The sequence below is a fragment of the Mustela lutreola genome, chromosome 10 (assembly GCF_030435805.1).
Source record: "Mustela lutreola isolate mMusLut2 chromosome 10, mMusLut2.pri, whole genome shotgun sequence".
Classification (NCBI taxonomy): Eukaryota; Metazoa; Chordata; class Mammalia; order Carnivora; family Mustelidae; genus Mustela; species Mustela lutreola.
The window spans coordinates 7,837,868-7,851,994 of NC_081299.1; the positions used below are offsets into that span (position 1 = coordinate 7,837,868).

General features: G+C 50.4%; 1 protein-coding gene across 2 annotated transcripts in view; it reads right to left on the minus strand.

The window, feature by feature from the left end:
- Positions 1–14,127, minus strand: part of MTOR (mechanistic target of rapamycin kinase) — a 126,044-nt gene that overhangs the window by 39,772 nt on the left and 72,145 nt on the right. For both annotated transcript variants that reach the window (XM_059138326.1, XM_059138325.1), the window contains exon 29: positions 1,887–1,962. In XM_059138326.1, the coding sequence (XP_058994309.1) occupies positions 1,887–1,962 (76 nt within the window). The remainder of the gene's footprint in view (positions 1–1,886; positions 1,963–14,127) is intronic.

Sequence of the window (14,127 nt, forward strand, 5' to 3'; positions counted from 1 at the left end):
GAACTCGTGCCCAAGTCCCCTCGTCTGTTTTTGGCACAGCCCATCCCCACTACAGCCCAGCGGCCCTCTCCCCAGTGTCAGTGAATGGTAGAGCTCACTACCCCACCGCCCCCACCAACGGGGGCATGTCTGGCTCTCTGTAAGGTCGAACTACCTAGACTGCCTCTTCCAAGCCTGTTGAGAAGAACATGAGAGAGAAAATGTAGTAGAGTCCCTGTCTTTTAGAAGAGTCACCATGAAGACAGTGTCCTATGAAAAACGCTTAGACTGAAAACGAACACCAGTCTTCCCATTTGGGATTTCTACCCTGCGCGGGCAAGAGAAAGGGGGCTCGTGACTGGCGGATGGCACAGGCTCGCCATGAACGAGTGGAAAGCAGAGGGAGCGGGGTATGGCAGGTCAGGCAGGGGGCAGATTTTGAATTGCCATAGATTGCAGAAACTATAAGGTTTAAGCAATGAATCACACGAGAGTCTAATGAGATTGCTGTTACATAAATTGTGCTGAGAAAGCACAGGCTCTGCCAAGAAAAGGCAAACCGTTGTCAAGCTTAATTTGCTTCAGCTACCTAAAGATAACAGAAAATCCACCCTAGGTTTAGCAATAATCCTGGAGCGGAGGGTCCCCTTTAGAATCTAGAGACGGAGGAACTTCCCCTAAAGGTTGGTCCTCTGAGCCGCTGGGTAGAAGCTATCCGCTGGCAGATCACCCGAAAGCCAGACGGTCGTGAATCCTTGCTTCTCTGGGCACTGACTGCGGCCCAAGCTCTAAGGACATTGAAGGAGGGGGCATCTTTGTCTGGGGGGCTATGTTAAGTGCCCCCTTAGCCAATCTTCCCTCTATGAATGAGGGTAGTGACAAAGGTGGGTGAGATGTCCCTTCTGCTCTGTCGTCAGGAGAGCTGTCGTCTTGGTCTAGTGACAAATCTGTCCCTGAGACGGCAACATACTCCCTGAAAAATTTCAGTCCAATTTCCTAGCCCCTGTATGAGGCAAAAACCTGTGAAGCAGCCCCGAATTTCTACACTCTAATACACCGGGCTCTGGATTCTGGCAAATCGGAGTAAGCAGCCTATACGACTAACAAAAGGTTTCCTCATCAAATACACAGATCCAGAACTTCTTCATCTTCTGGGAAGTCAATGCCATGTTGATTAAGTCAATGCTTCATACGTGGTTAGGAAGGTACCAAAGCACCCTCCCAGGACCACAGAGGGGAATGGGAACATTTGAATACTGGTGAGGCCAAGACGGCAGGAGAGAAGCTGTGTGAGCAATAATGAAACGGACCAATTCCAACAGCACGGGTAAGTGATAGTATGTTGTTTTATGGAGAACTGGCTATGGTTTCTTCCAAGGCGGGTACGGAGCATTAACTGTGGGCTGGTGGCGAGGCTCGGGGCCACGGACGACATGAAATAACTCAGGCCGGGGTTATATGGACGAGGCCAGACTGCCTGGGTTCAAGTCCTGGCTCAGTCACTGATTCACTATTGGCTCAGGCAAGCCTGTGACTCCACTGGGACCACAGGCCCCTTGCCCGAGGAATGGGCTAACCGCCAGACCTCTAGTCGCAGGGCCGGCATGAGGACCAAAGGAGACGGAGTACCGAGAGTGCGCAGCCAGGGGCCAGGGGCACACCAGGAGTCTGAAATATATCAACTACTCCCTATTCGTCAGATTCTGTCCTCGTGATCTGTATTTGGTTTGAATACAGTCCACAGAGCCATGGTCTCCTTCGATACACGAAAGTCAGCAACGGACATCATCGATTGGGAGAAAAAAAAACAAAACAGCAAAAGGAAGGAACTTTCTCAGGGTTGTGGCCGAGTGCCTCCCTTGCCATGGCTCTACTTCTTGCTTTCCTAAAAGGCACGAGGCACTTACCAGCTCTCCGAAGTGTTTCATGGCGTACTCTAGCACCCCGGCGGCTGCCTCTGGCTGCTGTAGCTTATTGTTAATGCTGGGGAAACAAAAGGAGAGCTGGTTATTCTCAACGTGTCGGGGGGTGGGAGGCGCAGGGGTCATGGTGGGCGGGCGGCGCACCAGCACGCCGGAGAAAGCGCCTTGCAGGTGCACAGGCGGCACTGACTGTGTCTGAGCTCCCAGCAAGCCCAGCCCGAATGACTTTACTGGCAGGACGCTGGCATCTTGATCCCACACTCTTGGTTTTGAGGGGCAGTGTCTGGCAGACAGGAAGGCTGGTTGGCTCCCGGGCCCTTTTATCTGATCGGCACAGACTGGTGTCCTCTCGGATACTGTCAATCAGGCAGCATGTGTCTGGTTTCTAAGAACTAGAATCCCTTGGGGCCCCAAGAGAACACAACCAGATGAGGTCCCTCTGAACTTGGACCTCTCACTTCTTCTCATCAGCTGCCTTCAGGAATGAGACACAGAAGTGGCGCTGAGGCTGGGTCACCCGTTAGTGATAGCGAACCCCAGGGACCGTGGCCATGCAACCATCTCGACTGCTCCCCTGCGAGAGCCCATTTCCGTCAAAGTCAGATTCTTCCTTAGATCATCTTCGAGGAGCACCCCTGGCCTCTGCAGTGGGCAGCAAAGGGACCCCACCCAGAGTCCCATGGGACGATGCTTTTCACCAACAACACACTACTCTGCTGTAATCGGTGGGCAGCGCGTGGCCCCTGAGGCCGACTGGGGGAATGTCACCTATTGGGACAACTAGGCAGCAGCAGCGACGGGCTGAGCCTAGAGCTGGTTAACCAGAGAGGCTGCGGAGAGGTCCCGGAAGCTGCACGAGCTCAGACCCTTGCTCCAACAGCATGTATAAGGGGAAATGGCAACGAAGCCAATGCTTATGTTCAGGAAGGAAATGAGGGATAAACGGGCCTGAGAAAGTCACGGGCCAACAGTGATGTTATCCGCTCCTAAGTGGGGAGCAAACTCTGACGGTCCAGCTTGGGAGTCTAGACTGTTCTATTGAGCAAGGGATCTGGTTTACTGCCCTAAGTACAAACTGTCTACTTGACGAGAATTAATTTTTAAGTGGTTTTGGGAAATTCCAGGATTTGGGTTTAATGTGGTAATATGGCAAGAGATTGCTGGGATAAATATTATTTTTTAAAATTCAAGTTCCACCACATTTATTCCAATAAAACCACAAAGGAACTGCCCATAATCTGTCAAACCAGAGAAGTTCACATTTGTGAAAGTAATAATCTAATGCCTCATGTTTACAAAGCACATTTCAAATAATCTTTCCGATCTATCATTCCGTTGACCTCACGCATGTCCGAGAGGGTGGGCAGGAAAGGTATTAGCAGTCTCATTTCACTCCTGGGGAGACTCAGGCCCGAAAGAGCAGCAATTTTCCCCAAGGCCCACCATGCATGGGGAGGGACGTCCCCAGATGATCTGAAGCAGCCTCGTGACTCTCCTTTGGTAAGGTGAGTACGGGTTGGAGCAGCTTTGGCTGCAGAGCCGGAAAGCCTGGGCTTACACTTCCGGAGGCCCGACTCTGCGACCATAAACAACATACCACACGTAAATACATACAATTATAGAGTCCATACATTGTTTTTGGTGCCAGTGTGGATTACTGGGATGGCCATGGCAGAAATATTAACTGCTCCGATGAGGAGGACAATGTGTTCCTTGCCAAAAGCATAAGATGTTAACTCTAAGAATCAGACATAAAAATCCAGGAGTTCCAATAAATGTCTTCCAATCTTGTGTTCTGGAGCAAGAGCTATTTTCAAGAACAAATTACAAACACTGCCGAAGCTTGCCTCACCCCAGACAAAGCAACACAAAACTGGAGACAAGCAAAAGGCGCTCCCTGTTCCACTCTCCCACTCATCATGCATAAAGGAGAGAGCCCAACAACAAACGGACCCAAATCAGCAAGTACTGATTAAGAACCTCAGAGGAAAAATATAAGTTTTACCTTAATATGGCTACAGCTTTGATATCCCTCCTCTAAGGACATACCAACAGAGGTTTGCAAATTAAAAATAGACACACACACAAAAACAACCCAATCTCATCATATGGCTCCCACTCCTTTAAGGGAAAGTTCGAGTAAGTCCCCTGCAGGAGGCTTCCCACCTAAATGTGGAGGCTGCAGACGGAGCCCAGTGGGAAGGAAAGAGAAGGGCTGGGTTCCTTGGAGGGAACTTCAGCAAGTACCGGGAAACCTGGAGGTGTGCCACGAGACTCCTGATAAGCTCTGCCCAAGAGTATGGACAATCACAGCAACATTACAACTTTGTCTAAATGCACTGAGACATAGCCATGAAAAAGGAGTGGGGTCAGCCTGAGAGAGGGTCCCTTTCACATATGAAATCCCTGGCCTCTGAATCAAGGACCTTAAGGGAAGGAGAAGGTACACACCTACAGGTGACTTTCGGAGCAGGGATTTTAAGCTCCCCAGCTGCTGCCTCCGTTTGTTCTTTCTTCCTCCCTGTTCCCCCTTTATTTTCCTATAGGATTTTCTCCCCAAGCTACGTTTCTCTCTTCTTGCCTCCCATGGAGCCTCCCAGGCGCGCTACAAGGCTGCTGGAGGGCACGGCGGCTTGTGCGAAGTTCCAGAGGTTAGCTGATCAAACTCCTGGTCGTTGGGGACCTCAACTTTTTCTCCTTGCTCCATGACCTCTGGCATTCCACTGAGGGAGGCAACATATAATAGTAACAACAGAAAGACACCTGAGTTTACTGAGTGCTGACTGCGTGTGCCAGGCACTGGGGTTACCGCTTAGATGTGTAATCTCAACTCAGTAAGCTAGACACTAATATTAATATTCCCATTTTACATATGAACCAACCGTGGCCCGGGCACAGGCTCCCATACCATTCAAAAGGATCTTAGGTAATAACTAAAGGTGTGCTGTCGGCGTAGAGGGCCGGCGCCTTCTACCCTTGAATCAGCAGGCCCGCGTGGACAGCCACGCGGTGCAGGAAAGCGAGCACCAGACGGTGCCTATCAGTGAGCTGATTCTCTCCGTATAACTTGCCGTGCAGGAGGAAGCAGCCGTGCCAGGCTTCATCCCTTCACCCCTCAAGGGATGCTATGGCTGATGCTCCCCTCTACCCCTGAGCTCCCAACTCCTATTTCTCCTTTCCTCTCAGAAGCTATTGATAGGCCTTGAAGGCTCCCAACCAAAAGACCAGCCGGGTGGCCCCAGCGGGCTTTTCCAAGGCAACCTGTTGGAGGCTGCGAGGCTCACGGACAGAGCCCAGGCTGCAAAGCGTGGGGAAAATAAGCATCTGTCGGGAACTCAGTAGCTAAGTGGCCAGTCTCCTGCCTGTTTGGGTGACACGTGGCTGTCCTCTGAAATAGTCCCCTTTTAGACTCAGATGCGGTTTTATGAGACTGAAGAGAGAGACTGTATGTCTGGCTCGTGGGAAGACATCACCTTTGCTCAAGCCCCCTTAACGAGGAGCTCTTGTTCTATGGGGCCGCTGGGGGCCTTCTATAGTCCATTCTCTAAACGCTTCCTTGCGCGCCCCTCCGTCTCCCCCGATTACTGCTGCAGGCTTCAGTAGGGCGAGCGGGGCCAAGCAGCAGACCCTGCTGACATCAGTCCAGGTAAAAAGATCTCATGACCAACAAGCTGACGGAGCTGGAGGTTAGGTGGCAACGTGCCCTTGAGAACTGCCTGGAATGACAGGGCGACAGATTTCCTGTCTACCCCTGACGAGCGCTGAGGCTCCAAAGGAAAAGCGAGCTCTGTGAGCTGGTGGCTGCCGAAGCCCATGGCCGTCCCCATGCGCCGTGGGGGTCTCTCTGCATCCCGCTCCGTCTTCCAGGGGGAAAACTTAATGGTCACAAAATCTACAGAGCCACCAGAAATAGCCAATCCGTGTAGTAAATGCCAGCACCCACCGCCGAACCTGGCGTAAGAGACCGTGAAGAGACAGACAAACACTGGGCAGGGACAGCCAGCGGGGAGGAGGCCATCAGAGCCTTTTCACTCATTGCCCACCTCCCCTTCTCTACCCCAAGATTTAATTTTTAGTAAGGGAAGCTGAGTTAAGAACTAGAATCTGGGAAAATTCCTGGCAATGGAGGGAAACGTTTTCTAGAGTTGAGCTGAATTAATGAATAAGGACGAGTGCCTTCCCTGGCACACACGTGACACCACGTGCCTTTTTTCCCCACTGTCCGAAAATTCCTCCACAGAAGCAGGGAAGTGCGAGGGTGGCAAAGCGACTCAGGCGTGAGGGAGCTTCTCTCGTGGCCTCCGCGGGCGCCCCAGCAAGAGGGGCGGCTGAGGAGCGAGGGCTGGGAGGAAGTCTGCTCCCTTCTCCGGGACTCTCCCCTTCGAGCTTTTCCTCAGGGCTTGTCACGGGCAGGGTGGGACCGACCGGAAGGGTCAGGGGCCACCTGCTCGAGGTCTTAGTGCTGGCCCCCAGCGCAGCACTCCAAGGGGTTCTGACTTGGTATCCAAATGCCCTGAGGAATTCTGTTGTTTCCTGAAGGCGTTTCAAAGTCATTGCTCCACAGGCTTCTGGACTGATGTCAAATCCAAAGTAATTTGGCCTGATAACTAATTCCTTCTTGTGTGGCTCATCCGATTATCGACCTCCTCTCTTAGCCTTAGTGACCTTCAGGCTATTAAGAGCGAAGCCCGAGCCTGTTGGAAAGTCAGTCAAATAGGGAGCAGCTGCGGTCACATCTGGGAGACCACTTAGGCTTTCCTAGTGCTCCCATCAGGAATTTATGAAAACGTTATGCACTTGCTTCCCAAATGGCTCTGGGCCTCCTTTCTCCTGCCTATTTCTAGTGCAGACCATAGTCTGTGTTTTATTTGGTTCCTTGTCAAGTAAGAATTCTCTGGATTCCCTTAGCGCCGGGCTGGTGACACACACGCATAGCAGCTGATGGGGACCCTGGCAGCTCTGGCCGGGGAGCTCCTGACCAGCCAAGATGCAGCCAAGCTGGACACTGCTTTGGGTCCTCACCACTGCATCGAGCAGTTTATCCTGCTTCTCCTAGAGAAGGGGACCACTTCAGACCATTCCCTGTCCCCTCTCTGAGCCCCGAGACTTAGCTCTATGCCCCAAGCATGATTAAAAACAGAACGGCTTGATTCCTGCACAGAGCCAGGAGGAGCTGAAGCTGGCTGGGCCCCGATGGCTTTATCAGGCAGTTATCGTGGGACTCTGGGGAACTCAAGGATGTGACAGCCTCTCCCTGAAGAGGGTAAGTGAAAAGCAAAAGGACCGTGGTGAAAACAGAAGGCAACATGAGAGCATCTGAAGCGTGACACAGACAGAGGCCCCGAGGGACAATTTAAGGCAGGCTGGTTGGCCCCAGTCACCTACCGGAAGCCAGAGTCAGGAGATGACAACTGTACCACTGGCTGTTGGAGTCAAACTTCCCTTTTCTGCTTCAGGAACTCAGGAAAAGTCACTTTACTCCTTTACTACATATCAACAAAGAGAAGGCCAGCCTTGTCAGGAGGTTTCAAAGCTGGGACATTAGATGTCCCTGGGGCTCTAGGGCACCTCAGGCATCAAGATAAAAAAGGTGTGATGCAGAAGAGGGGGCCTGCCTGGGACATGACATGGTTTCCGGACGTCTCAGTGCAGTGTCTTAAGGATAAAGGGTTTTGCCTGGTCTTCACCCTTTCCCTCGGTCACAGCTGACTGTCATGTACGACTGTCACAATACCTAAAGGACATGCTAAAACTGTATGTGAGAAAGCGGGAATTCTCAAGAATAAAAAAGACAGAATGCCAACAGCTGTGTGGGGACAGAGATCAGGGACAGGGAAGACCTAAAAAAAGTCCTATCTTTCCAAGACTGGAGAGGGGACGTATGTCTTTTTGTTCAATGTCCCTGCAACTTAACCACCTTTTAAAACATACTATTTTTACCTATGCATATTCTACATACATAAATGGTGAGTAGAGCATCCATTTAATTTTGTATTTTGCTTTTTCGCATGACAGAGACGTTTCCCACTCGATCCAGTCTGGATAATTACTTTGAACAGTTCCATGATTTCGTCCTGCCCATGGCTCCCAGGCCTGTGATGGGTCTCTCGGGTACACCTTCTTGGCTGGGGCTGGGGGCGGGCAGCACTCGCACTCCATCAGCGGCCCCGGCGCTGCTTGGGAGCTCGGGAGTACTCTCCCATGTACAGTGAGTGACCTGCCCAGGAGCAGTCTGTCTGCGAGGCCGGCTCTGGGAAGCAGAGCGCCCATCCTCTAAGGACGGACCCAGAACTCAGCGAGAAGCCAGGCAAGCTGCCCCATTCAACCCCTCACCTCTAGGCACCCCTGTGGCTGGACGTGGGGGCTGGGGGCCCGAGCACAAGGTGTAAGTCCCTGTAAGGCCTCGAGGCCCGGAGTATCAAGGCGCATGATTTGTGCCGGCCAGGTTTCCAACCCTGGGGCCCGTCGGAGGCGAGCTGTAAAAATGACGAATGGCTGTCACATTTCCAAGGCTCCGGCTGATTTAGGGAGCCATTGGCAGACACATCACTCCCAGCATGTCAGCCAGTTAATTACTTCCAACTTTATCTTTCTTGTCAACACTTCTTGACAAATTGGCCATTATCTTTTTATTCTACAACAATGAGCACTGCTCCTTTTCTGGTGATGCCTGGAGGTTTTTCTCCTCCTTTCCGCTTCTTGGTATCCAGAGTGCAATGAGGAGCTCCCGGGAGAGGAGCAGAGAGAGCAGCTGTCCGGAGGGGAACAGCAGCGGGCTGGGTGCTCGGGTGAACCCAAGGCTCATTTTCCAACTACCTAGACTCCCCGGCAGAGTCGGTAATTGACTACCATCCTGGTCTCCTGGCTTCCCGGTGTCCATGAGCTGATTCAGTCTCTTATGGGGATGGTGCTAGGACACAAAAGGGACATGAGCTGGCATCTAGGGATCTGGCAGCGCTGAGCTCTCGCCTGGCAACTGGGCAAGCAGAGGTGAGATGGCCTTCTGCTCCATTAAGGAGAGAGATGCCACATTGTGGACGTGCCGAGGACCATACTGGAATCAAGAAAGAGAGAAAAAATAAGCTACTTCTGGGTCGAGACAGGCTGACAAAAGATGCCCGTGACACGCTATCACTGAGCTGCCAAGATTCATAGTCTCGAGATGACCAAAAAGTTCTGGAGAGACCAGCGGTGTCACCACCAGCACAGGTGGCCATTGCCAGACAGGCTGTGTCAGAGGCGGGTAAAGGCAGAACTCAGCACCTACTGTATTCCGTCAGTTGTGAGACGCACACTTTGACATCTCTGAATCGTGATATGGGAGGTCTTTCAAGGTTTCAGAGCACTGGGACATGGTTTAATTGCTCACCCTGGCCCAGGGGTACATAACACTCAGAAGCAGCTTCTCTAACTCACAGTCAGAGAGGTCCCATTAAATTCCAAGGCATCCTGGAAGGTGAGCCAGATAGAGAGGAGGGGCAGATGTTTACTACTGAACTACTGCAAGCTTCCCCCTTTGGCCCTGGCCTGCAATGAAAGACCCTCTGTCCTTCTGGTCAGCTTTAGGAGAAACCCCAGGACTCCTCCCTTGGTCCTGCTCCTCGTTGATGGTCAGTTTTCTTGCCCATCTTGTCTCTATAAAGACAAGCTGTTGTACAATGAAGCTGTAGGAGGTCTTCAGAATGGCCAGAAAGTAATGTATGCTCTACTGGTGACTAGTGAGAGATCTGACCTCTTGGGTCTGGCCTGATGTAAGAGGGCATTACAGAAAAAGACAGGCTCAGAAGATCCGGTCTGTGCTTGTGCTCTGGCCACACAGGGGCTTGCCTGGTCCATGCACCTTCTGTTACGTGTGGCTGCCCCGGAGGGGGAGAGATTCCTAGGAAGCACACGGCACTTCTGAAGTCTACATGAGCCCAGAGGCTTGGAATGTGTTTTTGTCGAAAAGTGAGGAACTTTGAGCAAATCCTCACCCCTCTGGCCAGAGTGCTTTTGCTTCCAGCAGAGGTAGAGGAAAAGAACAAGACTGTGTGCCTTTTCTGGAAGCCAGGGAACAACGGGAAAAGCAAGACTCATACATCCAAGCCACACCGTGGTGATACCTTGGGAACATGTGTTTAGAATTAGGACATGGAGTGCATTTTATCCGCCCTTCAAGCCCCTTGCCCAGACTGCAAAGTCCAGGCACATTTGCTATTAACTGGTTGCTCTGGCCCAACTGGCTCAACTTCTCGAACATTCTCAAAGAATTACAGTCCCGTTTTCCCGTTAGTGCAGCCTACGTGAGGGTGGCAGAGGTCTGGCCTGAAGGGAAGCTCTGCATTCCCAGGGCAGCTGGGTACAAATGTGTGGTCTTATCCTGCACCTTGGACAGGGCCTGGTCTCCAGCTAAGAGTGAGTTTCTGTTACTGCAGCGTCATGGGCATTTCATCCCTTTCGAGGACAGCAGGATGTGTCAGGTCCCTGGATAAATTATAGGAAGTACAGCTGCCCAGAGATGCAGCTGTTTTTATGGGGACACGTTACTTTGTTCTGTCTTCAACATGAACTGCTGCACCTGGCCCACCCTGCTGCCCACCCTGCGCCACCCTCCCCCCCGCCCCAGGCCATGATGATGGCTCACTAACAGGCCAACACAGGTTGAAATAACCAGACACGCCAGTTACACGTGCCTCCGCCACAAGGCACAGCAGGACAAAACCTGCCCCCAAAGCTCTGTGGTCCTCCTGCTGGTCATCTTCAAATGTAAAGAAAGAGGAGTAAGACACAAATCAATGGTTTCCAGGGAGACAAAGTGAGTATTCAGTAAGGACACTGCCTCTGGGTATTGATTAAGATACAAGGTGGGATGGAATGCGGTCAGAGCTTCCAGGTCCCACTTCCTTTGGTTCTGTGACTGAGACCGACAGAAGAAAAATGGACTCAGAGCAGGACAGAATGTGGTAGCCAACGATGAAGGCCTCACCATGACAAAGTACTGCCAGTGGCCATGGAGAGAGACTCTAAGTCTCCATGACAGGTGTTTATGTAGGCGAAGACAACCTTCTGCTGGGAATTCATTCTTTCACTTGACAAGTTCCAGGGAAGGATCTCCTTGGGCTCAGGCCTTGTGCTAAGAGCTGGCTGCTAGAGCTACTGTGGTAAACACGACAGATACGGTCTTCGCTTTCGCAGGCCTTACAGGTCAGTTAAACAGATACGCAAACAAAAAAACAAACCCCAAGGTAAGCGCTGTGCAGGGAAGTACCATGAAGAAAACACAGTGCTCCGATGGAGACTAATGTTGGGGGCTTGGTTTAGATTCAGGAGGGCAGGGAGGGCTTTTCTGGTGAGATGATGACCGTATTCCTAAATAATAATACCTTGAAAAAAAAGATTATTTTAGAAAGAGAGAGGAGGAGCGGGAGGGGCAGAGGGAGAGGGTATCTCCGATTCCACGCTCAGCATGGAGCCAGATGTGGGGCTCGATCTCCCAACCCTGAGAGCACAACCTGAACTGAAACCAAGAGCCAGATATGTAACTGCCTCTGCCACCCAGGCCCCCCTAAATACTAATACTTTCTATCGCTGGACACTGACTATGCGTCTACCACTATTGTTTCATGTGTCCTATTTTTGAGTCAGCCTCCTAGCTGAAGTTTAACCACAATTATATACAAAGTATACACAGGGTACAGTTTGAGAAATCATCACCAAGTAAAAGTACCCTGGTAAGTGCCATCCAGACCCAGAAACACAACACAACACACAGCCAGCAGCCCAGAAGCACGGAGCTTTCTCCCGACCATGGCACCCTTCCTCTTCTCTGGAGGCGACAACTGTCTGACTTCTGACACACAGCTTTGGAACATTACCTAAACACTCAATATGAGGTTGCAAGATACATCTATGCTGTCGCGTGCTACGGGAGTTTGCCCTTTGACCGCCGAAGACCACTTCGCTCTATGAATATACCACACCTTACCCATCTGGCCGCGGATGTGCATTTAGCTGCTTGCCAGCTCTTGGCCAGTACGAGCGCGGCGTTCCTACAAACGTTCCTGTATGTGTCTTTGGTGCAAGTGTGTTTGCATTTCTGCTGGGACTATACCTAGAGTAGAAGTGCTGGGTTAAGGGATTGGTTCAGCTTTCGAGGACAGTGACACCTCGCTCTCCAAAGGGGTTTTCCCAATTCACATTTCTGTGAAAGTATGTGAAAATATCACGGGAAATATACAAAAATCCCCACCGCTCCACATATTTGTCAGCACTTAGTACTATCAGTGGTTTCCACTGTAGCCACTTTAGTTGGGGGTTTAGTGGTGGCAGATGGTTTTAATTTGAATTGAGCTTGGGCAGCCTTTCATGCGTTCACTGGCCTTGTGGAGATCCTCTTCTGTGCAATAAGTGCTATTGGCATCTCTTGCCGATCTTTAAGTAGGTTACCTTTTAAAAAATTGTTGGGTTGGGGCACCTGGGTGGCTCAGTGGGTTAAGCCTCTGCCTTCAGCTCAGGTCATGATCTCAGGGTCCTGAGATCAAGCCCCGCATCAGACTCTCTGCTCGGCAGGGAGCCTGCTTCCTCCTCTCTCTCTGCCTACTTGTGATCTCTGTCAAAGAAATAAATAAAATCTTTAAAAAAAAAAATCGTTGGGTCACAGCTCTACATATCCTCTGCAGACAGTGTGTACATAGAGATATGTCCTGGAGATCTCTTCCTGCCTTTTTACTCTCTTCACAGTGTCTTCTAATGAACAAGGAAGACTCCTTTTATTGCATTAGATGATGTTTTCTTGGATGGTTGGTGTACTTTGTATCTTGCTTAAGAAATCTTTGCTTATCCCCAGATGCTAAAGATAAGATCTTTTGTTAGATCTTTAGTTTTTAAAACAACTAGAAGCTTTAGTTTTTACCTTTCACATGTAGAACTCAAACCTCCTCTGAACTTGGAAGTTTTGTGTGTGGGTGTGAGGTAGGTAAGTCTACCTAGCTGACCTGGAAGAACGTACTGAAATGACTGTCCTTTCTTCCCCGTTCTGTGGTGCCCCCTTGTCAAAAATCAAGTGTCTGCTTATGTGTGGGTGTTTCTGAACATTTGATTCGGCTCCGCTTATCTGCATGTGAGTCTATCCTTGTGCCAACACCACACTGCCCGAATTACTTACGGTAGCTTTGTGATAAATCTTGGTTTCTAGTAGTTTAACTCCTCCAAATTTAGTTTTCTTTTCATTTTTTAAAAAAGATTTTATTTATTTATTTGAGAGAGAGAGAGAAAAAGAGAAAGCACAAGCAGAGGGAGAAGGAGGCTCCCCACTGAGCAAGGAGCTCTATGTGGGACTTGATCCCAGGACACTGGATCATGACCTGAGCCAAATGCAGACATTTAACCAGCTAAGCCACCCAGGTGTCCCCAAATTTAGTTTTCTAAAAATGCCTTAATTATTTATTTATTTTTAAAGATTTTATTTATTTATTTGACAGACAGAAATCACAACTAGGCAGAGAGGCAGGCGGGAAGGGGCGGGGGGAGCAGGCTCCCTGCTGAGCAGAGACCCCCCCCGATGCGGGGCTCGATCCCAGGACCCTGAGATCATGACCTGAGCCGAAGGCAGAGGCTTTAACCCAGTGAACCACCCAGGTGCCCCATCTTAATTATTTTAATCCATTGTTTTAGTTAACCAAAAATCCTGTGAGATGAAGTAGTTATGATTTTCATCTCCACTGAACAGATGTGTAAACCCAGAGAAATAATTTGCCCAGGGTCATATAACTATCAAGTGATGGCAATCAGATTCGCCTGATTCTAGGCCCTACTATTTCAAGTCCTTCATATGCTGCCTTCTTAGTCCCCAAGCCAGATGATCCCTTCAGGGCGTTTAATATGAATGAATTACAATTTCAAGAAATTCTAATGTTCTAAGTCACCCATTTCCAGTTAAAAATCTTGTTTGCCAACCACAAAAAGCCACTTTCACGGTGAGACTTGGGAAAACACAGCAACAAGAGGTAAAAGCTGCTTAGATTCCTTCCAGAGCTCCTTCTGTCTCCAGAGTAGCAATCATGCCTCTCATTCGGACTCCTTAGGTCCCTAGGGCCTGGCTCCCTCCTCCTCTCTGGCTTTAAACCCCACTCCCCCTGCTTAAGCCTACACTCCATTACTTGTGTCTTCCTACTAAGTCAAGGTCTTTCACAAAGCTGCACCTTGCTGTGAGGCCCCCCCTCCCACCCCTGGCTACCTCCTCCTTTTT